Source organism: Balearica regulorum, chromosome 10 (assembly GCF_011004875.1).
Source record: "Balearica regulorum gibbericeps isolate bBalReg1 chromosome 10, bBalReg1.pri, whole genome shotgun sequence".
Classification (NCBI taxonomy): domain Eukaryota; kingdom Metazoa; phylum Chordata; class Aves; order Gruiformes; family Gruidae; genus Balearica; species Balearica regulorum.
In genome coordinates this window covers 18392996-18420474 of record NC_046193.1, presented here as the reverse complement: position 1 = coordinate 18420474, position 27479 = coordinate 18392996, and the positions used below count along the sequence as shown (strand labels likewise).

The window sequence follows — 27479 nt, the reverse complement described above, 5'->3', positions numbered from 1 at the left end:
ATAAATAGCACTTTTCTCAAGTTGTCATTTCTTGCCACCAAGGAGTATTTTTCATTTGTATTGATCTTAATAGTACCCTAGGAATTAATACTTGTAGAAGGCTCTGCAATGCATCCTTGCTGTATTCTATAGAACCACCTCAAATACCTTTTAAAGCAATTCATTTGACAGCAGCTCCTTTGGATAGAAAGAAGATACATGTCAGCTGCTGACTGTGGTTTGGAGACATCAATATTTCTTCTCTTCTGTTTCCAAAGCTGTCAGAATGAAATTAGTTAATTGGCGAGTATTTTTTGTGTAGTTGCTGTGGGATAGTAATTATTGGTGACAAGGGCTGCTAGATGTGCACTAATGCAGTACAGCAAAACCTAAAATTTGAAAAAATAAGGCGTTATCATGCACTACTGTTATGACTAGTCATTTTTCCATAGTCTGACTTGCTATAGATTCAAATCTTCAAGATCTTCTTGCCAGGAGAGAGAAGATTTTTCTTTGTACACAGCAGAGTTTTGTAAGACTTGCCATATAGCTGAGCAAAGGCAGATTCGTAGATTAAAAGAGCATCAGTGATATCTCTTGTCTCTAGGGTAATGAGTTATGAGCAAGGCAAAGACCTTTTTTGTTTCTGTGGAGTATCTATTAGATGATACTGTAGAGTAAACAAACAACAAATTGTTTCACTGAGTCCATTCTCATTTTGCCTAATTGCCTGTCTTAGTTCAGTACTGGTAAAGATAAGACATAAGCCACATTGTGTTTACTTTTACACACAAGGACTGATTGCTTACTAAAAGAAACTAGACTATGTGTTTTCTCTCTGCCTGTAGCTGGAAACTGGTCACTCCTTCTTACAGGCTCTTCTTTAAAGATTTTAATTCAGCACTTTCCATGTTGTTCCATGGTCTGAGGTGGCAGCTGAGAGAAAGAGTCCCTGTTCAGCTTCAGTAAAAGGATCAACTTTGTGGTATGAATGTGTCTGGGTGAGTTGTTTGCAGAATCCTGCAAACAAAGATGTTTTCCTCCATATATTGTCTGCATGCCTTGAAACATAAACTATCTAATAATCCACCTCTATCCAAATGCTTAAAATTACTCAAAAGTTGATGAAGGATAGTATGTCGGACTAGCAGCATGTTGAATCTCTAATATAGGCTCTCTTTATGCCAGCAATTGCCATCCACAACTCATCTGAAACCTACCTGTTCTTTAAGCAGTGAATCAGGATCAGTCATAACACTATTCTCACTAATATTAGGAAAGATGTGAGAAATTCTTTTAAAGAAGGTAGTCCCAATTTTTACAAGATACTTCATGCACAAATATGTCTGTTTTTTTCACTGTAGCGTTTTCAGCGTTGTGGGGTCTAGATTAACAGACTTTTCCTCTTCACTACTGGAATTGTTATTGATATTTGATGGATGTGTAAAAAATGTTCATTTAAAAAAAATTCCTCTGGTTTAACTGACAGGAACATTAAAAGGAACAGAAATCTATTCTCTCTTACCCAAATTCAGTGGTTTTTTAAAATAACAATATATTACTGAAGTTCCTGATAAAATGGTCAATGATTTTAAACAAATAAAAGAAAGAAAAAACGAGTTATGATTTTCAAGAGACTGCACCTTTTAATTTCAGAGTGCAAAATACATTCCTGCAGGAGATAAATGATGCTGCTTTTTCTAGTCCATTGAAAGTAGCTGTCAAGTTTGTTGCCAAATAACGTCTGATTTAATGTCTAATAGTTAGCAAAATTTAATGACTACAAACTGAAAAATGGACTAGTTCTCAGTAGGAGGGTAGCTGAGTTCTTCTTTTGACACACCCCGTTGTTCATTTAATTGTAAAAGATACCTATAGGTGGCCATTCAGTGCTCCCAATGCCTCGCCTGTGTTATAGAATGAATGCGAAGCCAGGGCACCTTGGAAACGAGTCCAACCCAGCTCACAGTCTGAATAGATTTCAAGGGGAGGGGAAAAAGGGCAGCCTTTGTAGCTAACAAGAGGGCGTTGGTGGTCTGAGATTTTTACTATTGATATTTAAGGTACTTGTACCTAAAGCTCAGGGAGGGAGTGACATTTATACTAAATACAGTTATTCAGTCCTTCAGGTGCCTAACTGTTGCAGTCAATTTGGAAGCCAGGCTTGAAAACTTCTCCAAGCTTTTCTGCCAGGAATCATCTGCCAGCTGGGATCATCAAAACACAGAGTGCTGTGGCTTGAGTGGGCTCTATGGAGAGGCAGCAGAGAAGTCCTTGGGAGAACTATCACACTTTTCTTCGAGTGTCCCATCCCACGCAGAATGTGTGGCTCAGAGACTCTCTTTGTGGATGTTATCTTCTAGAGCTGCCATGGTACTTGGGGGAATCACATATCCCTACATGACTGTGATGGTTTGGTTGTTCAGGCTTTGTCTCTAGGATGCGTTAAAGTTTCACGGAGGAAAAGGTGATTCTGAAATATGTCGTTTAGCCACCCTGTGTCTAGGAACTAAGTACTAGGAATGGATGTATGTTCTGGTGCTTCCCTGCTTTTTTAGTGAACTTGCATGGCAAATTTCCTTCAGTAATAATAGGATATGTTAAGTGTTGTGTCACATGTGTTTAAAGGCCATATCTGAAGGGCTAAGTCACTCTTGAGCCCTGTAAACCAACACTTTGCGTGACTTGGAGTTAGGGATACTCTATACATTACAAGACTAAAGTATGAACATGTTCACTGTCAAGCTTGCTAGGTAGTTTTCAGTTGTTTTGATTAGACATGAATCATTACTTTTCAACTTCTCAGAGCATAGGATGCTTGGAACTTGATAGTTGAAAATCTGCTTTCCTGTTTATAAGTGAACTCTTTCAGGGTTATGCTGTTGAAGACAGGTATCTTCATGACTAAGGCTACTTCTGAAGTGTATGTATTTATGATAACCTCAGGCCATCTGCCACCAATTTCAGAATGAATAAAAGTGTTCATCCTAGATGCATCCTTTCTTATTACAGCCAGTGATTCACAGCAGAATCTATCTTTTGCTGTATTTTATTGTTTTAAACCCAATAACTATTTTATACTCATACTAGAATCTTTTAAATCTTCCTCGTCCTTTGCCTCTCCCTTAACCTTTGCCCAAAAATAAAAGGAAATTTGGCTTAACTTCTGTACTGCCATTTGTACATTCTCAGAAGCAACTTCTTGAAGACCTCAGTTAAAATTTCCTCTTATTTCATATGTAATACATGATTAAAATGTAAATGACTTGGTTAGAAGTATTTAAACAAGAACCTTGCAGGCAATAAATCATATATAGTGACAAAAAGACTTTTGAAAAGCCATTTTTTTTGTCAGCATTTTTGTGCTGAATAATGACATGCTTGTTGCCTAACAATAAAATTCTGTCTCATTTTTACTAATGTAGAAATGTAGGTATTTTTACATCAGAAAATTCAGCCAATTTCATTAAAGAAGTTACAGCATGGCAGTCCAGGTGTGTGAATTATTTTCCTTAAATGTTCTGTTTGCCAAAGTAGAATTAAACTGGACTAACCAGGACTCTGTGTGCTGACAACTTCATGGAAGTGGTAGTGCAGAAAGAAATATGTTAATTACATTGCTTAATCTCAAATGGACAGGTTTGCACGCTCCAAAGGTATAAAGTCACTATAAAGAAAGTCTTGTAATTTCTTGTGCTCAAAAGAGGCACTTGTAAATAATTACAAGATGCAATCACATGAGAACAGGAAGCCTCAATGGATTGGTAATGAGATACAAAGCCTTTCACCTCAAGGTCATTGTTTCTAATCCAGATCTGCTTGGTAGTGTTTGGAAGTGCCATCAGACAGGTGGTTAGTGTGAAATTAGCTGGAGATCTCAGGGTTGTTAGTAAGTACATATCCACCAAAGAAAAATTGCTATGGCTGTGGTTTTCTTCCTGGCTGTCTCCTTCCCTGTTATCTAGGTAGGAGACAGCATTTCTGCTGGTTTCTTGTATTGAGCCGACTGGGTAAGATTAATGTGATTCTGGCCAGTTTCATGGCTGCTGAGAACTACCTGCTGGGCAGCAATGATGCTGTCAGACGTAAGTCCTCTGGCATGGGCACCGGAGGAACATCAGCAGAGGGAGGTGGTAGAATAGTTCATGTTTAAAGGGGAGACTAGTTGCAGAACAGTGTGAGGGAGGCATTCCAACCACATGCAGTGTCCTAGGAAGCTCTGAAAATAACAGGAGTTGAACAGGTGTGAGTGGAGAAGTCTTTTCCCATAGCTTATCCAGCCAGTGTGCAAATGTGTTGTATAGACTATGGAGGACTTCACAGGTCATTAATGACAGTGGCACTAACACAGTTGTCACTGACTCCTGCTGTTGTGGTTCAGTACAGATTAAACTGATTTTTTTCTTGGGTTCCCAGGACCTTCAAGCAAGGGGTCTTGCAGAGGACTCTGCCTTTATGAAGCTGCTACTGCTCTGTAGAACAGCTATCCAGAGCAATGCCTGTTGTTCCTTCCAACCCTGTCCCTGGTGGAACACTGACTTAAAGGAAATACCAAGAGAACACTATATATAATGTAACCATGTCCATGGATTTTCAGTTAGTTACCATTCTGATAATGTATCTTGCAAGCGAGACAATGGATGTTTTGAGATCAAGAAAAGCCAACCACACTAGCTGAAACTGTTTTCTAATGAGTTGAAGTCAATACAGATTTTAAAGGTAAGAAAAAAAATAAGCAGCGTAACTGTTGATTTTTTTTATTTTTATTTTTTTTTTTTTTTAGAATATGATCAGAAGAAACATTTTAAAAGTTTCTCCTTTGTAATGTGCACACTGCAAGAGGAAAAACCCAACAGTTTTAATCAGAGTACCATCTTTGTGGAAAGATAGTGGAACTAATGACAACTGTACCAGGTCACCTTTAATCTTACTCAGGCAGAGGAGATGGTGGAGCATTGCTGTTAAAGTCAATGGCTCTTGGGGGACTCTAACCAGCATTGTGTAAGTTAATGGCGTGCCCTCTCCTGCCACCTATGGCTGCTCCATTATCCTTGAAAGCAGCCGTCAAATTTGCAGAACTTTAACAGGAACATCTGCTTCTCTCCCCTGGTTGTTTCCTTCGCATCTGCAGTGGTTGTGACAGGGCACGTGCTCTTCTTCATTCACCCTTGTTGCTCTGACTTTTCCTGTGGCTCATTTTTTATGCTCTGCCTCCTTAATGACTATTCTAATTCATCTCTGCATTTGCTGATAGTGTCAGTAGGGCCAAGGGAAAATTCACCAGGTGAGGAAGCCTGTTGTCTTCTAGTAAGAATAGAAGTTTGTCAAATTGGACAAGCTAGCTGGGATACTTTAGAAAGACAATTTCATGACATTGTTTCTGCAGCTTGCCCAGCTGTGACAAGCGTTCCTGCTAAGAAGTGCAATCCCTCTCTTCTGTAGTGAATGAGGTATGTCCCCTTTCCTGACTGACCTGTGGTTTTTTGGGGAAGGTCTAGAAAGATATCCAAGTGTCTTCCTGCTATTTAAACATTTCATTTCCATTGATTTCAAATAGATTCTATTGCCAACATAAGAGCCCTTGGGAATTTGAGACTTTCCCTTCAATTCTAACTCCTTTGAGCCTCCAATCCAAATATGCTTTTTCAAGTGTCCTGGGACTAAGCCAGTGACTGTCTTGCTACATACAGGTGTAGGAAAGTGCTGTTATTGCAGCTGCTGTATCACAAAATAAATGCACTCAGTTATCAGGGAGCAAAATTCCATCTCATGGTAGAAAAACCCCTTCCAGATACAATGATCTGCAAGAGTCAAGAGCCTTCTTAGTCCTTTGAGTGATGCCAGTGAGGCTTGAATATGATTCAAGGATTAAACTGTCGGAGTTTCTCCCGGTGATGTAGTCTCTTTCTGTCAAAGCTAAGATACGGTGTGGAGGGACGCTTTTGATGTTACTCTCCAGTTTGTTCCTGTTGTACAGGTTACAGGACACAATAGCTTCTGTGCCATTTTAAAGTTATATTTTACCTTTTCACTTTAAGCTGAATGGCTTAATTAGAGTGGAAAATCTACCTAATTGTTGTCAAGGACTGTCCATTTTAATAAGAATCAAAGAAGGGTTGGGTTCTCATGAGCTTGGAAGGGGATCTGTGGAACAGGGAAAAAAATGTCATAACCTCTAGTTCTTCCATTTCTGAGAAGGGTCTGTTAACTCTATTTTTTTACTGATTCGTATAGCTGCTTCATAGCAACTCACATTGTATGCCTGGGTGAAATATCTTTATTGTTGTTAGTTGCCAAATGAAAAAAGCCAAATTTGGATAGAACAAATAGTCAGTTTTTTACTGACTGCAAAAAGGCCTTTTGCTGTATAAGATCATGAAGTTAATGACATAAATAACATGGAGGAAATAAGGTGAAAGATCAGTGTAGGTATGTGTTGCAGCAGCACCTATTTGTGCATGCACCTAGTTATTGAGCACAGATCTCCAGATTTGGCTCTCTGAACTGCACCTCTCTGGGATTTTCTTGGGCTACAGCCTGCAACTGAAATGTCAAAAATTTTAGATTTGCACCTGTATTCTTAGGTAAAGAAGGTTAAAAAGTGAAAGTTGAGAGGCTCAAGAAATCTGCAAAACCTTGAAAAGAAAAAAAAAAAAGTATTATTGGTGAAGCTTTGAAAAAGAGTCATCAGTATGAAGTAGGAAATGTACAGACCCTCACAACTTCTGAATTCTGACTTTCTTTTTAATGATTATTTTATTGTCAGCAGTATAAGTCTGGGTCATGAGTTGTTTTGTGGGCCTATGGGAAATTGTTATCAGGTTCTGATTCTCATTTTATTTGATTGTGACTATATTTTATTGTTGTCTATTTCACTGTTAGAGTAGCATAAAATGGTGGGCATTCTGCAGGGTTATTTTTTCCATATAAGAAAAAAAAAAATCATTCAATAATACTGACTAAAAAAAGTCTGCTGGCATTCTGGAAACCTCACTTATGCTTTCACTTAAGGATATAATAGTTAAAATAGCTTAAGTTCAATTAGCTGTTCAGCCAGGTTGGATACAGTCTGCCCATTCTGAAGCCATTTAAAAGTCCTCATGCCACTCAGAATTAAAAATGCATTTGTGCAATTTAGTTTTATGACCTGTTATTGCTTAACTGGCAGCTGGATCTTATACTTGGACTGCTGCGATGCTTTCCTTGTTCATTCCATCGGAATAAACCCAAGATAACCATTACAGCTATATAAAACCTGATATAAAATGAGGCAAACTCTGAAAATAATTAATCAGTGGTGATCAAGACATAGGGGCTTTTCCAGGGATTAAAGACCAGCTGAGGAGCTGATGGCCTGGTGCCCAGTGCATTAACTGATCTGATTGCTTGTAACGTTCCTCGAAATTCCATTTGCCTGATTTGCCTATCGCATGAAAATTTCATCTCACTTCAGTGATGAAATGTATCATTCAAATTCACAAATTATCCACTGGTCCTCTTTTTTTGCAAAAGACAATTCTAGTAGCAACAAATACTGCTGCATGATTTTAATCAACGCAGAGCAATTAGTGAAAAGAGGGATTCACTGCCAAAGTCAGTCTTTTAAATTAAGACTGTCAAACAGGACAACCAGAAAAACTTTCATAAGCCATACCATTTAATGACAACAGTTATGTCTGGATCTTTCTCGAGCAGATTCTCAAATGAGGGTTAACTAATGAGTGATTATTCATTTCCTTATCTCTAACTGCCAAATTCAAGCACAGTCCTATTACTTTACAGTCCCATAACAGTAATTTCATTTAAGGAGGGAAACACATTTAAAAATAAAAAACCCAGAAAAGCAGAATTCTTTGTACCTTGTAAATTTGAGCTGTTTTGAGTACTGAAATGCAACAGAGTACAAGTTTCCTTGGTTGCCCTCCTCAGTTTTACCCATTATACTAGAACATGAGAACAAAGATTAAATTTTCACTTGAAATGAAAAAAATGCTTCTTTCCCAAACATCTACTTTGTTTGCTGGCAACTGACATTTACTTAATCTGCAGAGCCTAATGACTTAGATGACAATTGCTGTTTCATATTCTCTAAGCAAATATAATTATTGTCTAATGAATGACCTTGAACTGGATTAAAAATACCTCTGGTATTTAGTAGATTACAAGCATTTGTTTTACACAGCTAAGCCCAAAATAGTCATTTGATATTTCAGGTGAGGAATGCTCGGAAGGGCACAAGGGCCTAATCCTCAAAATTTATTGTGCTGCATACGTGGGACAGACTTAAGAGTTCTTCTTTCTTTTTTTCTTAAAGTTTATGATAATATTAAAGGAACTTCTGGCATGCCATAGATACGAAGCAGTAAGTTGTATAAGTACAGTGCTGAGTTTGGGTATGGTGAGCAGCTGCAAATAGCAGCAGGCTGCGGGACAGCAAGCTCTCCTGGGCCCTGGTGCCTGCTAGGGCTGCGTTGATGACATCTTGGTCAGGATGTCTTCCACCATCGATGAAGAGCTAGTTACGGATGTGGATGGTATAATCCTTCCCAGTTTTCAGTCCCAGGTATGCTACGTTTGCTTTCCTATGGCAAGAGTGACCCTGTTTTTAGAGGCCATCAACCCTTACAATTGGGCAGAAAATTTGTTTTTTGCTTATAAACTAGTGAATAACCACAAGCCTGGCCTATATGGATGAGCGTGTACCCGCTTTCTTCAGGCAAGCAGAAATATCTCTAGAGAACTAGGTTCATTCTTTTCCCCTTTCTCTCATGATAAATTTGTGAAGGAAGGAACAAATGAGAGAGAGTGGTCCGCATGTAATAGCGAGAGTGAATGTTAATGGGACGTGTGGGAAATATTTCTATGTTACAGAGCACAATGTTGCTCATTTGCTACAAGTTATGATGGAAAACCAAATCTTTCCCTTGTATTTTCTTCTCTACCTCACTTAAAATAGCCACATAGTAGAAAGTTTCCTGCAGGAAATTATTAGCACCGCTTTACTCCAAGGTACTTTATGAAGTTTTATGCTCTTAGATTTCATTTGTACAAGTGATATGTGTGCTTGAACCAGGATGAACATTACTGCCTGGCTGAAAGTCAGTCCATATTGATTAACTTCAGTGTAGCACCCCAGCAGGTAGACAGGTTCATGTTTTAATTCTTTTTTGCTTCCAGGTCACTCTTCATCCACCTTTCTTTTCATTTGCAGCAACTTTTCCCTCCTCCCTCCCCCATATACAGCACCTACTTTGGTCTCTGCTGTTTTGATTTATCGACCACTCAGATTTAATGCTTTGTTTCTTGGAGAAGTCTCAGCGCTTGTGTCTGATCTAAGGTCACCTATGCTACTTATTCCAGGGGACTTTAATCTCCATATGGATGTGGCCTCTGACACTTGCCAAAGAATTCACTGTATTACATGATTCTCTCCAGCTGTGTCAGCATGTTCCTCCACCTGCACTGAAAGGTTATGCTTTTGATTTCATTAACTTCTTGGGTCTCATTATCTGGGTTTGAGGTCACTCACCTTTTTTTCAAATATACATCTAGGTCTACTGTACCCCTAGGTTTTCTCTCACATTTGTTTTGAGAGTTGTTGTTTTCCTCAGGTGTTGCTTCTTGCCCAAAACAAGTAGTTTGGTGCTGGTTCCCTGGTTATCCGGTTAAAATGCTGGTTCTGATTTCGCACACGCCATACTACCAGCTTCCACAACTGATGAAGCACAAATGTTTTGATTGGAGCAAAGGCTGTAACTTTATGGGCTGTGAGAAACTCTTTGGTTTGAAACCTGCCCATTGTGTGACCTCAGTTCCTTCATCTGGGAGATCATTGTATCTTTGCTTGCTTGTTTTGTTACAGATATTAGCTCTAGTAATCACATTAGTGCTATGTATTTGACGAATGTGAGAGTAATGGATAGCAAACTGGACTCCTTACTCCCTTTTTTTGTGTGCGTGCGCTGTACCTTATTTTGCCTGTTATCATGGGTAGGTGATTATGGGAAGGTACTTCTTATGTGTTTATCTGTGGAACAGTTAAACAGGCCTTTTCTGGCAGTTTTGGACTATCTTTGAACTGTTCCTTACTGCCAACATGTGAAAAGGTAAAACTTTACAAGTGAAACTGCACAATTGTACGTGCAGAGACAATTTATAAGGAAGTATATATATAAATATTGTATATCCTTGAGAAAGGAGAGCATCTAAGTCAGAATGTGAATGTGAAATTATTATGAAAAAAATCCAACAGCTGATGGAATGGTAGTAGAGAAAAGTTGTGCTGAAATTCTCAGCCTAGAACATGGTGTGTTAATTTTACATTCCAGGTGACCTTTAGCTTCTCTCCTTGAGAAGAGATGTCATCTTTAGAAACACCCCTTCTCCCCAAAAAAAACCCTGCCCATGAGCTGGAGAGGTTCTCATAAATATGCTTGGGAAAAAAATGTGAAAAATAGAAAATGTTATTTCCTTTAATATATGTGGTTTTTGAAGAATATTCGCCTCTTGGTGTGTGCTTCTGTGTGTTCATATATTTGTAAGCAAAAGCCAGCATGAGCTGAAGGCGGAACAGATGATAAACTGGCACCAAACTTTTTAGAGTGCTTTCCTCTTCCAAACAGTATCAGTGCTGACTTCTAAACTCACTCATTTCTCTTACTGTTGTCTGCAATATTAGGTTCCATAGCCATTCATCTCCCTATTGACAGACATCCTCTAACCCTTTAAATAAATGATGTAGTTGATTTTGTACAGACCAAGCTCGCTGGTTTTGAAACTTACTGAAGAACGTGCTGAGCTAGGGTCATATTGTCCTACTATCTAGATGTGCTGTTCTCCACAATACTAGTTGCTTTCTTTATCAAAGAGGGCAGCTTATGAAACAAAGAACCCACCCTCCCTTTAAATGTGACTTTTGCATATGTTTCCTAGCTAAGAAATTAGAAAGAGGAGGTTATTCAGGATTTCTGAAAAAGGCGTGCTGCCTGCATGTATATTGCATTGAAAGAGTACTCCTTGGGAGGGATTAGAATTAGTCACATAGATGAAATGGATGTGGAAAAAATTGTCTAGCAACCTTCTGAAAGCCTTCCTCTTTCTTTGATATTTTCCTTATAGTTTTGAAGTACATCACTGTGATGTTTGATATTTTATTAACAATAGTTGTATTTCCCTCTTTTCATTTAGGATTTCAAAGAGTTTTAGAAGCATTAATTGCACATCTGCCCCCTGACTTCTACGAAGAAAGTGAAAATAAGGTCTTGTCAAATAAGTTAGTTGAAAAAATGTATTAAACTGAGAATAAACAGTTCAGTGGTGATTATTCAGTCAACTCGACTCACAATACTTGTAATGTGCAAGACTAATGTGCAAGACTAATAAATTCCTAGTTTGTACTTTCTTGTTCTTCAGAGATGATGACTGCCTAACAGCTCTACACAGTCTACCATCTTCTGGACTGGAAAGCCCAGATAACAAAGAAACGGTCACAGAACCTTTGTGTGGCCAGTCCATGAGGTCATTTGGAGTCATTCTGGACATGGGCACCTGAAGGCTGTTGTTATCTGTAGGTATCTCATAACAAAAGGCAGCACAATTCATAGCAGGAGTATCCTGGAGGTTGCTTCCGTTAGCGAGCCCTATCCCGTTATGTTAGTGCCCTGTATAGAGAGACAGGGAGAGTGTCCTTAGTGAACTCGAATAGCATTGGTATTTCTAGGGAAGCGAAGCTGTAAAGAAATTGGGATATGGAGAGCAACATATGTGCCAAACTCCTGATCAGAGGTAACACAGAGCTCCAGAGTTTGCCACATTCATCCTCTCTTCTCCACAGTGCCAGGCTGGCAGACATCCCCTCTTTGGTATGCAGAAGGTGTTCTGTGACAGGAACTTTTCTTGGTACTGGTGCTGATAAAACACATCTTTCCTTGGAGAGTTTTCTTATTTAAATGTGAAGATGTAACTAACCGAATTTCAACTGCAAATATTGACAGCCCTTAGGTTGCAGATCTGAATAGGTTTACAGGTGAAGAGCTATGAATTTATGGGCTTTTTAGAAGTGAGCCCAAAGGGGCTTTGCTCTCCAGAGCCTGGCTTTCTCCCTATCTCTCATTGCAGTTCCCCCTGAAATGGCTTTCCTGATGTCTGGTGTAGAATTCACTTACTGTGGTCTTCACACTTTAAAAATTCTTTAGTTCCTGCTCCTCTAATGTCTTGGCTTCCTGACAATCCATTGATTATAAAATATTTTAAGGCCTTTCTTGAGTTTTTCTGTCATGCTCACAGCTGTACCTTAAATGGACTATAAACCTGAGATGAAGGTGGAGATTAAAATGTATAGGAGAGTGTTCTTATATTCTTTCTTTTTGCTGCCTTTGGACACCTGAATGTAGATACAACAGGTTTCAGTAGATCTAGGTAGAGAATAGACTGAGTCGATGGTTATTTTTTAAGACATTTTGTGAGTTTTCTTAAATCTGAAAGCTACCTTGCAAACTGAGTGCTTGTCCTCTGGATTGCTGAACACTGACAAAAAAGGGACAGAAAGCTAGTATGGTAACACTTAGCATTTGTTCAGCACCTGTTCACAGATGTGTCTGAATATTAAGAAGAAATGCGTATGGTGTTCAACAGAATGAAAAGTGTTAAGATGTGCGTGAATAAGCAGGAGGAAGTATAGATGTGAATATGTAGGAGGGGAAAGACTATTACAAGGGCAATCCAATTAATGCAAATGATGCATGCAGATGTCTGGCTTTTTAGTACCTTTCATTGTTGTACTCCGTAAGAGCTGTGCACTAGGGACAAGGAGGAGAGCGCTCTCTTCCTTTGCATGGCAGCAGTACTTTCAAACCTTAGCATCCTAGTCCTGCCGGCAGACGAGAAGGGGACACCTCCTCTTACCTGCTTGTGTAGCTGCGAAGCATGAGTAAGTGTACAGTAAAACAGCTACTAAACCAAAGGATGCATTCATGAGGTAATTTAATTTTGCCTTCTGCAAACATCTGTGTGCCTGTTGACTCCTGGCACTTCAGAGGAGCAGTGTCACTGCTTTCAAATGCAAACAAGATAATTGAAAGCAAGCCCTAGGTTTTTTGGGCTGTGTGCTCAGGGCCGACCTGTTTGATTTATTTTGGTATTGACTTAACAGGACTGTTCACCTAAAGGAAGTGGGATTTGAACTTGGAAATAGACCTTCTTTCAGCTACATATTGACTGTTGAAGCTGGATCTAGTCCATCCTTATGATGTACCTTCTGAAAAAATGGCTTCTACTCTTATCTTGGCATCTGATGTCTGGTGAATAATGACTTTAATTAAAAAGAAGACCTGGCCACTTGGTCTTTCAGATGAGATACATAGCGAACTTAAGTATGTGCCCTGAGCAGTTCCAAATTTTTGCTTTTTATTCCCTCCCTTACAAAATCTTCTCAAGAGACAGTCCAGACTGTGACCTTGCTCTCCTGAAGTCAATAGAAATTTTGTTGACTCCAGTGAGTGCAGGACCACCCCTGTAAGCACTGTAGGAAACCAATTGGACTTTTCCCTTTGCACTCCAAAGGGTTTTGACTCAGGCTGTAGATCTAATAAATAAATAAATAAATATACTCTCTTGAATTTACAACCTCGTTTTACAAAATCTTTTCAGTTAGAGCCCCTGGCCATCTGCTTATTATCTCCAAATGCTGTCAGGCAAGGTGTTTTGTAGAACAGCACTTTGGAATGAAGTAGCACGGCCAATTTAATTTCTTTGGTTTTGTATTTATTTTCCATATTGACTTACAGAGGAGCTACTGTCTTTACAAGCTAGTAGATGATATGGGTATTAGTTACTTGCATGAAAATTCACAGTCTGCCAATAAACTTATTACAGTAGCTATGTAAGATACTTTTATGCTGTCTTCAACATTTTTCCAACTTTCTGTAAAATAAATTATGCATTTTTTCTGCTGTAGCATATTTTGCTTAAAAGTACAGTGTAGCATTTTCCCTGGAAAAAAAATCCCAAAAATCGCTTCTGCATATATAATTCTTTTTTTACATGTTGAGTGCACAAATAGAAGACTATATTTCCTTTCCAGGATTGCATATATATATTTTCATGTCCATTGAGGTGCTTGTGAATACAAATTTGGTGACAAAAGTCAGGCAGCCCTTTAGATGTGCTTTTGAAATACTTGTGAAACCAAAAAACACACAGGGAAGGAACATTGCCAAGCTAACCTTTTAAAAAGTTATATACATAATTTGAATACTCTCCTTTTTTTTTTTTTAACCCCTTTAGAAGTCTAAATTGCATTGCTAACTGTTTTGAAGTTTAAGATTTCTCACTTTAATAAAAGTTTCTGCCCAAAACCTACAGTGATCTTAATCACTCAAGATTTCATCTGTAAGGATGTAAGCTTGGCTACATTGCATCAGACCAAGGTGTTCTCTATCTCAAAATCCTCCGTCTGGTGTTAGTAACACCAGATACTGTAAAAAAACACAAAACCCAAGCCAAAAATAACAAACAAACAAAACCACCACCAACAAAAAACCCCCACCAAAAAACCCAACAAACCCCCCCAAAACCAGGGCAAGCATGGAGTCAATGGGAAACAGGACAGTCCTCCAGGCTTGCCACTTGTGGGATTGTCTTTGTCTTTCTGAAGTGCTCTCCTTTTCACGTTCCTTTCTTTAGGCTGCTGTACGTTTGATATAACACACACCTACTCCAATATTTGCACTGTAGTCTTTTCTCATATAAGGAGCCTGTACTGCTTTGATGGTGAATATTTTTATTATTCTCAGCGTTGTCGCTCTGTCTAGCTCACTTATGAAAAAACCCACCCTGTTCTGTAGTGCTGTTAATTTACAAGGTGCTTTACAAACATAGATAAGAGCCATCCAAGGCTCTACTCTAAATAAGACGAGACAAATGCAAGATGAAGCACTTGAAGGCTGTTCAGGAAAGTGAGGACGTTGAAATGACTTATGCAAAGAGGAGAGGGGTTTTGTGAAGTGGGGTTTCTGAGAAAGGGTTTTAGGGAGGGCAGAGAGTAGGTCTGGTGGTGGACGAAAATGGTCAGGTGCAAGGAATAAAGGAGTTAAGGTGTGAAGGCAGGAGCAAGGAGGGAGAGGAAGGGGAAAATAAACTCAGAGGAATAGGGGATAGTGAAATGTGAGGAAAGGCACTTAAGAAAGCAATAGGATGGAATATTTATCATAGGTTTCTTCAAAATAGGCTGAGAAGGGAACTAAAGAAATCTATATAGTATCGGGGTTTTTTTGGGTTGTTGGTTTGGGTTTTTTGTGGGTTTGTTTTGGGGTTTTTTTGACAAAACTTGACTATCTATGACAGCTTTTCAGCCTACCTTGTTCTTAGCCTACCTGCAATGATAGGCATAGCAAGCACTGCTTACATGTTGTTATGTTAGCAAGTTTCCCTACTATTTAAGACAAGTTTCCCTTGCATTAAACATTATCCTGTCCGTTGTGTCCATTTACAAAGGGAAAGAATTAAATGTAAAACCTAGTGCAAGACAGGAAGCCAAAGGAAGGAGGACTGCGCTCTGTCTCTGCATGTCATCTTGTTTAATCCATCTAATTGACTACTCCAATCTCCTTTTCTCCCTATGGCTTTGTAAGGGCCAGGAAAGATAGATTGAAAAATTGACTTGTTATGATGAACTAATCTTTATTATTACAAATAGAATAAACTCAAGGAATAAGCCAGATCCTACAAGATGCTTTGCCCCTTCGTCTTTCTGTGATTTAAACTGTTGTTTGAAAGATTCAGTATCTTGCAGGACTGTATGAACTGACTTTTTCTTTATGCACTGATGTTTTGTTTTGCTCTCCATCATTTATCTCTGCAATTATTAGGCCAGCACCAAGTCAAGCAAGGGACATGTGAAGTTGTGGCAGTGCATCGTTGCTGCAATAAGAACCGGATTGAAGAAAGATCGCAAACAGTCAAGTGCTCCTGCTTCCCAGGGCAGGTGGCTGGTACGACAAGAGCTCAGCCCTCGTGCGTGGAAGGTAAGCGGTCTCCCGCTCACTCATGGTTCATTAAGATTGTTTGAGAAGTTTAGTCTCCTTGATTGTTTGACTTCCCACTGCCTCAAAAGCATAATCCTTCCTTTTATTAATTTTGGAAACATCTCTGTGCATTCATGATAATGAGTCTGTGCATAAATCTGGGTGTAATTAATCCTCTTAATATATGTACTCGTCCATTTCATGTCTGTGCCAATAAAACTTCTTTATTTTTTCACACAAGAATTCTCCTTTAAAACTAGTCTGAAAACAGCATAAGACAAAAAACTCAAGCTTATGATATTAACCCTTCCAGTTGTCTTTAGACTTAGTAGCTTGGCTAAAAATTCACTGAATAATAAATGCAGCCCTAAGACTAGGCGTGCAGATAGTGCTGGGACATCTGATTTTGAGATTTGTTCTCTAGATGAATGTTTCACCATTTTAGGTGCTTAATGGTCTCTTATACTGGACACCAGTGAGCTAGTGATGCCCCATATCTATTCAGTTTCGTGTGTTGTAACCCCAAAATATGTTAGAGTTTGGAGAGCAGAGCAAGTGTGCTGCTGCACAGGACACAGTCTCTGAGCTAGGATGCCTACCTGATGAAGAAAAAATGTGGTACAGTTGCCTTAATCCATCACCTTCCTGGGTAGATATTGAAATCCTCACAGAGCTGAACATTGCCATCCTTGCTCTTTTAGCAGTAGAACTCATTTGAAATTAAGTTGATTATATATGCTAAAGCTAAAATCTAACCTTGATTGTAATGTTGACCACGCATTCTGAGGCTATATAAAACTTGTCTCCCTAAGGTTCATTCTGCACCTCATCTCCACCATTTTCCTCTGTCTTACTAGCAGTTCAGAAATTGTGAGTTACCATTCTTCCTTTTCTCACCAGCAGAGTCTATTCCTTGGAGAGGTTGCTGCTCTTGTTGTTAACTTAGTAAACAGTTACTCCAAGACAGTTTTGTGTTGGGTTTGGTTTTTTTTGTTTGTTTGTTTTGTTTTTAAGAAAAGTCTAAAAGTTACCAGATGCCCCATTTCATCAATCCGTAAGCAAGACTCTTCTGTTTTCATCATTCTTTTTCACAGAAAATTTCAACCATTACAAGTTAAATATAAAAAAAAAGCTTCAAAATCTAATTTTTAATCTAACATTCAGAGATATTTAGCTTTAAACAGAAAACTCTCCACATATGCGACATACCTGATTCTTTTAACCTATTAACCCTCATATTTAAGAAAGCAGATTTTCTGGGTTTGGGTTTTTTTAATTTGTTTTTTAGATGCTTAGTCTTTTCATGCCTTGTAATTCAGGAATACAATCAACTTTAGCTGTGCAATTTGTTAAGTAGTTTTCTTGCCAAATCAGAAATACCTTCTGTATTTTTAAGTGACACTTCAAACAGCAGAAATATTTTTACATACGATAGATAATAAACGTCAGGCATTGTTTTAAACTCACTTAAGGATTGCAAAGGTGACACTGTCATTCTATGGTAGAAAGATATAAATGCAAATACTGTAGAAGCTGAATTCAGACAATGCAAATAGTTGCTGAAAGAATTTAGTAGCTGTTTTTTCTTCAAGTATAGTTGAAATTAAATACTACAAAATATTATGACTGTAAGATTTTGGTTTCTAAAGTGGAATCCTTTGATTCCCCCTCACCCCTTAGGGTGATGCTTTGACATGCTTCGCTTATTTTTGCAAGCATCTGGGACTACAGTCAGTGTTATTCAGTTGCTGTAGCATGGAAACTATAACTATCTTTCTTTAGCCTCAGGATTAGATGTGTTTTCCCCTTCTCTATACAAATTCTTCAGCAGACTTCTACACTGTGGAAGCCAGAATATTGCATATTTCAGTCTGATACAGGCATTTCATTTTCTTTTCCAGCACCTTTTTACTAAATGCGAGGCTGTTTAATTTGCCTATATTTTGCCCTGAGCTTAAAAGGAAGGACATGGCCAAATCACAGAGTTACTTTCTAACCAAAAGAAAAGATTTTATAGAGCAATTGGCTTGTAGTAGTCTTTTAAAGTATTTTCTTTGAACTTCAGACCTTACCCTGTAGTAGTTATCTTTTACATTAGGACAACAATTTTCTGTGCTGTAGATCATGCATGGCATGCACACGGTAGTTGGTACCTGTAGTTCCTGCCTCAAATCATAGAATATCTCAAGTTGAAAGGGACCCATAAGGGCCATGAAATCCAACTCCCTGCTCGACTGCCTAAAACTAAATTATATGACTACGAATGTCGTCCAGATGCTCCTTGACCTCTGACAGGCTCCGTGCTGTGACCTCTTCCCTGGGGAGCCTGTTCCAGTGACTGACAACCCTCAAATTACTTATGTGCTAGGCTGTGTTTGGACAAAATAAGAAAACAGGGTAGTTCATATTCATGCGTATGTGTCCAGAAAGTACCACCCACCTGTTGTGTCAAACTACACAATTTTTATTCATACACAGAGAGATTCTTTTACCTATTGGAATTCTTAGTAAAAGCAGCTTAACGCTTAGTAGTTTTTCTAGCAGATAAGATTAAATATGTTCTCTTTGGATTTAGAAAATACAATCCATTTGGATTTTAGCCTCTTCTACACACACTCAAAAGGAAAATAACTCTGTGCAAGTCATGGTGGAAAACAATAGTAAATAGGATGAGATCAGCCTCTCATGTTGACAGTCATAGGCCAGCTGGATATTTACATTTTGAAATAGGTTGACAGATGCTAAAGAATTTTACACAAGGTCAGATTTAAAGCAGCAGTTTATTGGAGCAACACAATGTTAAGGCTAAGCCCTGCTCAAAAAGGCAGTGAATACGTGTAGCAATATTCACAGCTACCAAAATTTCGGGAAGTCCCCCTATTTGAGCCAGGTCAGAATGGATGTTTGCATAATTCCATTCAGGCATACACCTACACATAGAAGTGAATTTTTTTCTCATGATACATGCTAAGGAGGAAACGAAGTACTTTGGTGCTACAGAAGAAATTATAGATATCCAGGTGATTTCCAAGGAAAAGGTGTTGAAGTGCTGCAGAAAGGAAAGTAAAAGCTAGTTAAATCTTGCAAATACATAAAGTGAAAGTCTTAAGTGCCTTGATTGCTACAAATCAGTCCTTTTCCATGTTGTGCAGTAATACTTACTGGTGGTGTGAGGCCTAACTGACATTTATAGGGTGCTTTGCATTTCTACAGTGTCTTTCAACTTGGAAACTTTAAATATTTGTAGTATGAGAAGTCAAAGTACTTCATTTAAAATGAAGGACATGAAGGTGAAAATCAATGATATTTATAGACTGAGATCTAACTAGCATTTTTACAAGCACAGTAAACTCACTGGCCATAGCCTAGATGAGAGTACAGGGTAAGAACTCTTTGGGTCAGGATATTTTTTTATCCTTTGCCAGTGATAACACACTTATTTAGATAATTGCATTTTGGATGCATACAATAAGAAACTCTGTCATTTGTGTATTTGAACTGAGTTGTGAAAGCTATTGACAAGCATTGGCAAACAAAAAAAGTAAGGCTAGTTCTTCTGTACATGTGCATACCTCATTTTCCTGGGGGTTATTTGAGCTTCCAAACACAGGCCCATCTGATACTTTGAGAAATGTTACTGTAGATAAATTGAGCCACTAAACTCAGAAAAAAGCAGAGCATGTGAAAGAAAGTATTTAAATATGCAGAGAGGACATACTACACAGCCTGTATACCCTGCCTTGAGTTGTAGCTATATTACTTGATGGCAGCTATAGAAAATTTTGCTTAGCGAAGGTCAACCCGTTCTTCTGTCAATGACTAAATTACGTTTAAAGTAGTCATGAGATTTTGTTTATACCCATTTTCTTTATGGAAATAAACATCCTTGAGTAATTACCTCCAGCTTGTCTAACAGCTACTGCCAAGAAGATAAAACATTAATAACTTTTGTCTGTAGTGTAGCTATCTCAGATAAGTGTGTTAAATGTCTCTAAGTAAATCATCACTAGCCAAATAATCTCCCATCCAGGCAATTCTATTAGTCCTAGAATTTATGAGGAAGAAACACTCAGATTGGAAAAAATGTGAATGGGACTAAAGAATTGTTTAAGAATTTTCTGTAGGGCTAAAGAGCCATAATGAAGAAAAAAAGACAAGTTTGCCTGAAAGCCCATCCAGGTTCCAGACTGAAGGGAAGAGAGCATACAGAAATAAGAAAACAAAATATCAATACATAAGAAATAGATAAAAGAAGAAATAGCGGAGAAGATTTCCCTCCCACTGCTTTTTAATGGATTTCAGAATACTTGAGAATTCAAAAGGATGCTAATGCTATGTCAGTATTCAAAGAAAAAAAGGAAATACACAGTAGAATGAATTGTGTACTGAAAAATTATATGGAAGAAAGCTTAATCCAGTGGAGTAGGAAAGACTTGTCCAGACTAAAGACAATATGAATTTGCTTGCTCAAAGAGAACACACAGAAATCCTTTTTTCAAAAAAAAAAGCCCCATAATGCGTGAAATATTGACATTGTTAATGCTGAGGTGGATCATTACCACAATTCTCTTTTTGGTAAGTAACAGGATGAGGAAGTAATTTTTTAACTTATTGTTAACTACAGAAGGTGCTAACCAACATCTACTGGGATAAAATTTTGTTTTTTTTTTTAATTCTGATCCTGCGTAGTTTAGAGTCCTCACAAGCTGACTAATAGATCTCTGGTCAGTTGTTGTAATTCAAAACGTATTTCAGAATACTTGGGGTATTCTAGAAGAGCACTAGTATTGTGCTTCGGTGTGAAACTGAAGAAGTTCAATCAGCTCAGTTTATCAGGCTGAAGATTGAAAAGTTGCTGGATTGCAGCACGTTCAATACCTTCACAGGGAGAAAATGATGATTGCTAACAGGTGCTGTAATGTAGGAGAAGACACCACAACAGAAGATGTGGCAAGAGGAAGAAAACGAAGCCTCTCTGTTTCATACTGAGATTGTCATTTTTTCTGACAGTTAAACAATGGGAGAAGTTTCTTTCTTCACCTATTCCAGATTAGCTTGGAGGATACTGTGTAGCCAAACACAACTGGGGGCACAACACAGTGAATTGCCTGAGACAAGATGAGATCATGTATTGACACCTTTTGGCTTTATTCTCCATGAACCTACTGTTTCCATGGATTCAGGTTATCTAGGGAGCGATGTCAGCAGAAGATTTATTTCTGGCAGGGTTTCTGGCTGTTTTCTGGCTCATTTCCAGCAAATCAGCTGGCTAATGTCAAACTAAAGCCATCTCCTTTCCCTTCATGTGGGTGGCTGTGTATGAGAGTGGCAGCTGCTCTCATTTCTTAGAGAAGTCATCTGTTGAAACCTCTCCAAGAATGTCTGAATCTGAAAAGAGGAGGAATCCTTTACATCCTCCAGTGAGTCGCACAGGAGCAATAATAAAGGACTCTAGCTATGAAGATGAGCCTGAGGCTCTGATGGAGAATTTTAATAGACTAATCTCAGGGGTATGTTTGACACAAACAGCTACAGCCAGTTAGGACATAGAGATCAGCAGAGTGGACATTACAACTACAAAGAAATTGGACGTAAAATGGATGTGAGAATTAGTGGATTGCTACAGCGAAGAATTGGAGAATTGCTGGAAGCTAATGGAATGAGATCTGTATTAAGTATTTCAAAGTGTTGCCATTACTCTGAGGAGAGGTATCTGCACAGAATAGAGATCAGCCAACAGAAGGGTAGGAGTCACTTTCTATGAAAGTGTCTAAACAAGAGATGAATAGGAGGTGAAATATGCAGTCTGTTGAGGAGCTTGTGGATCTTGAGTTACAGATTGACCCAGCAATGGTTCTCATTCACATCTGTGCTTGTTTTTATGGAAGATGGTACTGCAGGAGATGATGGGACAGTTTCACTGTCTTACGTACTTCAGTTCCACATGGACCGTGGTTGGTCTTGCAGTTCCACATGGACCAGAAGTTGCATGGGCACAATTGGTCAAGAATGCTGTGCGAACCCACTCCTGTGCTGCACTTTTGGCCAGTCAACTGCCTTTTTTTTTTTTTTTTTTAAAATCAGGTGTTAGAAGCAGGTTGATGCAGGTTGTATAAATAAAAGCTGCTATGTTTGGTGCATTTTATGTGGTCTCAGAACATATTGCACCCAAACCAATATGCAAAAGCTTGGATCTAAGTTGTTACCAGAATAACTGAGGCACAAGGGATTCTAGGTATCTGAAGGAGACAGGTGAGTGAGAGGTGGTTTTCAAAGGTCCGAAGTTTGAACTTATGTTTTTAGGGTAGCACTAAATAGATGAAAGCATGTTCATTCACATGTCAGGGTGCAGGCAAAGTCCCAGCATGTCACCACATCCATGCTCACAACAGCACTGTGCAGAGCTGTGTGATACAGTAGCCAGGCCTCCCAGGAGGACTTGCTGGCTTTGAAGCAGAGCTCTGAAGACACAGCTAGCTTGCTACCAGGATCTCCTGCTTGCTTAGGGACCTCTGCACATGCTCTCAGTCTTCTTGAATCTAGCCTTTTAGACTTGCTTGTGTTTACCTGAAATAAATGTGGTATAGAAATTGAAAAAAAAATATTAAATAGTAGCAGAGGTAAAATGGATAAAATAGATGACCGGACCATATGTCTGGTGTGGAAATGATCCTTCACGTTCCAGGAGGCACGGTCAAGTTTCACCCAATTTGTCAACAATCACTCAGCATCAACGCAAATGATCTAAGATCCAAATGACTGATGAAAGGAATCATGCATTTATTTTATAGGTTTATGAGATTCAAAGAATATTTTATAAAAGCCAAACTGGTGTTCCAGACGTATATTTTTCATAGTGCTTTTCATGTAGGCTTAGAGTGAAAGTGCAAAACAAAAGTAATTGAGTGAACGTTTCAGCAATATCCTGATGTCAGCTTGCCTGCTTGTCACCCTAATTTGAAGGTGGCAGCAATACGAATCTACCTTGAAATTAAAAGGAAAAATAAGTGCTTTACAAGAAGTAGATTAATTTTTTTTTCATCTCTTTTGGATGTGGTATCTTTTAAAGCATGAGACTCAATATTTTGTGCACATAGCAGCATAATGCAGGCTAACTAAATCAACACTTAAAGCCATATTTTATTTTGAAATCCAATTTAGATTATGTAAGATTATGAACTGATATATTTCATAATTTTCTGAGATTTGATGAATCCCATGAACAATGCAAAACTGAGAAATGCATGCAGATGTTCACAGCTGTTTGTGGGAAAGTGTATCTGTTGTTAACAGCAGCGTTATAAAGTTGTGACTACATTTGTAAAAATAACAAACATGGTCTTATTAATGGAAGTTGGCTTAAGGGTAGAAAACTAATAAATTTGCACAGTTAAGGTGTACTACTGTAGTCTTCCAATACATACTGCAAACCTGGCAGTGTAACTGCAAGTAGATTTTTAGCTAATCTAATGCTTTCCAGTGCTTTCCACATTCTTATCTGCATTATTTTCTGACAGACCCCACGTGCTTACATCTCTGTGCAATTCTATTTTCTCACCCAGTGAAGGGAGAAACTGGCATTTCTTTGTCCAGTCTCGCATGTGCATATCTGGGTTAAAAAGAAGCCTTAGTTTCATTCCGCCTTATAGCAGGTACTTGACTGAAACATGTAAATGAAGGAGGCAAGTCAACTTTGTAGCCAGTGGAGGCAGAAAGGCACTTCCAGAGGTCAGTTCAAATGTTGCAGATTCTTGCCTGTCTTCACCATTAGCATATGGCATTTACCCTTCTGTGTGCTGGTGAAGTTGTTTTAGCTACATTCTTAGCTCAAACATAAGCAGTGTGATTAGCTATTAAAACAGTAACTGTTGGTTCTACCTTTTAAAATCAAACAATTGAGCATTGCACAGACAACCTCCCTACTAAACCCAACAGTAATTAAAAAAAGATTGTATTCTGTTTCTCTTTTCTGTTTCTTTTTCTAGCTTCCATTGTCCTACAGAAGTGGTGGTGTCATATGAACCCCTGTTTGGATGGAGAGGACTGTAAAGTACTACCAGACTATTCAGGTTGGTCATGCAGCAGTGGAAATAAAGTCAAAACCACAAAGGCAAGTACAGAGATCACCTATATTTAAAGGTGGCAGTCTGCTGATAGCACTTGCTTATTGCATTGCATCTGTGGGTGTGAGCACCAGTACTGGACTCCTCAATGTTTTGGAAAGGGGTGATTAATGCAATTGTTCTCAGAGAGGGAAATATTGGGTCAGAACTGCCCCTTCACTGCTAGCTTAGTTAAATTATTGGGTGCTGGAGTCAAACTGAAGAAAGCCCTGCTTCAGTCTTTAGCGAGCAAAGAAACTGTTCTGTCGTGACAAGTGTTAGAGGGATAATCATGTTCCAGGATCAATTCTTCAATCTGCAGACTGAGTACGTGGATCCAAGGTCTTTACCAGTGTCACCTGAAGTTAGATTCCTGTGCTACTTTAGCTTTTGAAAGTAGCAGCCTATCTTGGGAGTTGTTGAGACTCTGCACTGACGTCAGTGGAAACTGTGGGACACTGAGAACCACTGGAAATCAGGCTGGTTCAGATAATTTCTAATTACAGGCTATCCTGTTAGACAGCCTGTTTTTAAAACAGCACTTTGCTCTGCTGTCCTAATTAATGGCCAGCAGAGAGAAAATACCATATCCTCTGTCTGCTTTAACAATCTAAAATGAGTTCAGTGCATTGAAGTTCAACAAGTCATAGCAAACTGCATATCTAAATATATCATACAACAGGAGTCTTTAGCAGGCAATAGCAAGGAAAGACATATGCTTAGCTTTTTTCCTTTACAGCCTCTTCTAGTTGGGAATGAACGTTGTTGATTAGGTTACAGTCTGAGTTAATAAGCAAATACTGACACCAAATGTTGTTTAATAATGGCTGTTCTAAGAAGTGAAAACAGTACTAATTTCTGGATGAAAGAGAGAGAATTAGATGGTTTGGGCAGCTGTGGTGGTGTAGTGGTGGTCTAAAGCCCAGCTACAGACATTGCACAGTGGCAGGCTTGCTGGACAAGCAAGCTGACCAAACCAGTCTGAAAAACCCTACTCCTGTTTCTAAGATGAGCGGAATTGATGCAAATCAATGCCATTTATCAAATGCCAAAGATGTAGTCTATAGTGTGCCTAGGTTCTGCTGTTCTCTGTGATGGATACTACACCCGAAAGTTGACCTGCATGCTCTAGAATCAGTATGGGTAACTGAGAGTCAGTTATTGCAAGACAGGGGTTATACTCAGCCTTTAAATTTTTTTTAGAGCCACTGACTTTTAACTACTGATCTATAGATAAGGGGCAGTGTTGTAGCATCACACTGAAGGGTGAGACTGGCAAAGTAGGAGTTCTAGATATTGAATAAGACAACTTCATCTCTGGATGTACCAGAAGAGAGCTGACGCTTTAGACTAAAGGGACCTTACTGGAAAAGAGTAAGCCAGGGTTAAATATCCTTGATGCCTTCAATAGATACTAGGGGGATGAAGGGTAGAAGAAAGAACTTTATGTTGGCATTGATGACTGAAGTCCTGAGGCATCAAGTCCTCATTCATGCAGCTGTCTGTCCCTTCCTATGAGCAGTTGCCTTTTAGTTCATTGAGGTCAACTGAGCACAAGTCGTATAGCCTGTGTTCATGACTCTTGCTCTTAAACAGTGAAAAGAGGCAGCCTGAGTCAGTGGGAGTTTACTAATAAAAGGGCAAATTTGGCGTGGATCATTTATTTTATTATCCATGACAAATATTGCAATGAGCAAACTACAGAATATAGTAATGCATTCTGTTGAGTTAAGGGATTTTTTGTTTTGTTTTGTTTTTTAAGCTAGAATGGGACAAATTGTCCTGCCTGCAATTAGACCTGTGCAAATTCATCAACTGCAGTGAGTTTGTGTGGGTCTAACAGAGAGCAGACTGTAGTAATGTGAGTGCAAATGTTGTTTCATTAAAGTCATGCTCTACTTTGCTGAGATGTGGAATAATGCATTTTTCATTGATTTTTATCACCATAAGAGATTTCTTTGAGGGATGTTTAATTGAAAGGATAAGCAAACAACTTGCACTTCTGCTTAGATGTGAATCATTCTACTATATTACTGGCATGAGAACTGTTCATTTGCCTTGTGTGGCGTTTTCCTTTCATTGCCTTGTGTTGTTTTAGAATTCAACATGTTAAGCTAGGACTGTATTTTCTTGTATATACGGTTAGCAACAGCATAAGGGAGATCCTGATTCTGATTGGGGTCTTGGGGTATTGCAACAATATAAATGTAGATATAAATAATGAAATGAGTGGTGACATTGAAATGACACGAGAGAGTCCTAACCTTTAACAAATGATTGGCCATGTTAGAGAAGGGAACAGGCAGTGCTCCTTGAAGGGCAGGTCCCTCAAAAAGGTGTCTCAGTCTCTCCCTTTTTAATTACTCTTTGCTAGAAATTTTTCCATTGTTTGCTGTATGTATTTTATGTGTGGATACTTCAGGGAAATACTTTCATGCTTCTAAATACTTTGGGTTTGACCCATAGAAGCTTTTTCCATGCGTTTACCTGTGTTGTTAACAAGTGAACACTGACGAGTCACTTTTGGAGGCTGAGATATTGATACAGCTATATCCGTAATAGTAGTGACATTTTTAAAAGCTGAAGACTTGTCATACTATCACCACGTTGTTGTACTCCTGTAGTGAGCTTTTAGTATTATCATATCTCTTGAGAACAAGTCTGAAATCATGAAGTTTGTCATCTTTATTGGTCCAAGTAATAAAGGACATGATTTATCTAAGGTTTTGTGAGATTCATTGTGCCCAGCTGCAGGCAGGTTTCCATCCAAGCTGAGTTGTTTAGGATTCTCTAAAATGACATGGGGAGAAACAATCTCACAATGTGACTGCACCCATCCACAGGAGTGTTCACATGAGTACTTCTTTCTCTCTATGGTACCTCGAGGAAGTCCTAGATGACAAGCTTACATGTAGATGTCTGCTTGCTAGACAGCAAAAGCTGTACTACAGAATCTGTCCTGGCATCCATATTTCCTCTATTGGTATTTTGCCTGATTTGTGAGGGATTTTCTTGGTCTACCAAGATATAGTTGCATAAAAGTCATGAGTAATGGAGACTCCAGATTCTGAACAAAAGCTTGTGGCACAGGTAATATTGAACTGGAAGGAAAATAGAATAGAAAGAAAATTTCCCTTGTTATAGGGAAAAGGAAAATATGATATAACTTCTTTTTTTTTAATTTTAAAAATGAACCAAAGATTTGTCCAAACTCAGCTCTGTCAATAAAATCTGTACCAAGTGCACTATTAAAACTTTACACACAGAGCTGTATGAACGGTCTTATCTGACTATGCCCGGTAATCCAAACCGTATGACAGCCTGTGTGTCTCAGTACTGGGATACTTAACTCAGAAAGACATAGCAAAACCCTTGT

At 38.7% G+C, this 27479-nt stretch overlaps 1 protein-coding gene across 1 annotated transcript in view; it reads left to right on the top strand.

Moving 5' to 3' along the window:
* TAFA4 (TAFA chemokine like family member 4) overlaps positions 1-24138 on the top strand; it is a 49203-nt gene extending 25065 nt beyond the window's left edge. Inside the window, exons 3-4 of the mRNA XM_010308133.2 lie at positions 15846-16001; positions 23987-24138. Coding sequence (XP_010306435.2) covers positions 15846-16001; positions 23987-24138 — 308 coding nt within the window. The remainder of the gene's footprint in view (positions 1-15845; positions 16002-23986) is intronic.
* Positions 24139-27479: the final 3341 nt, after the last annotated feature.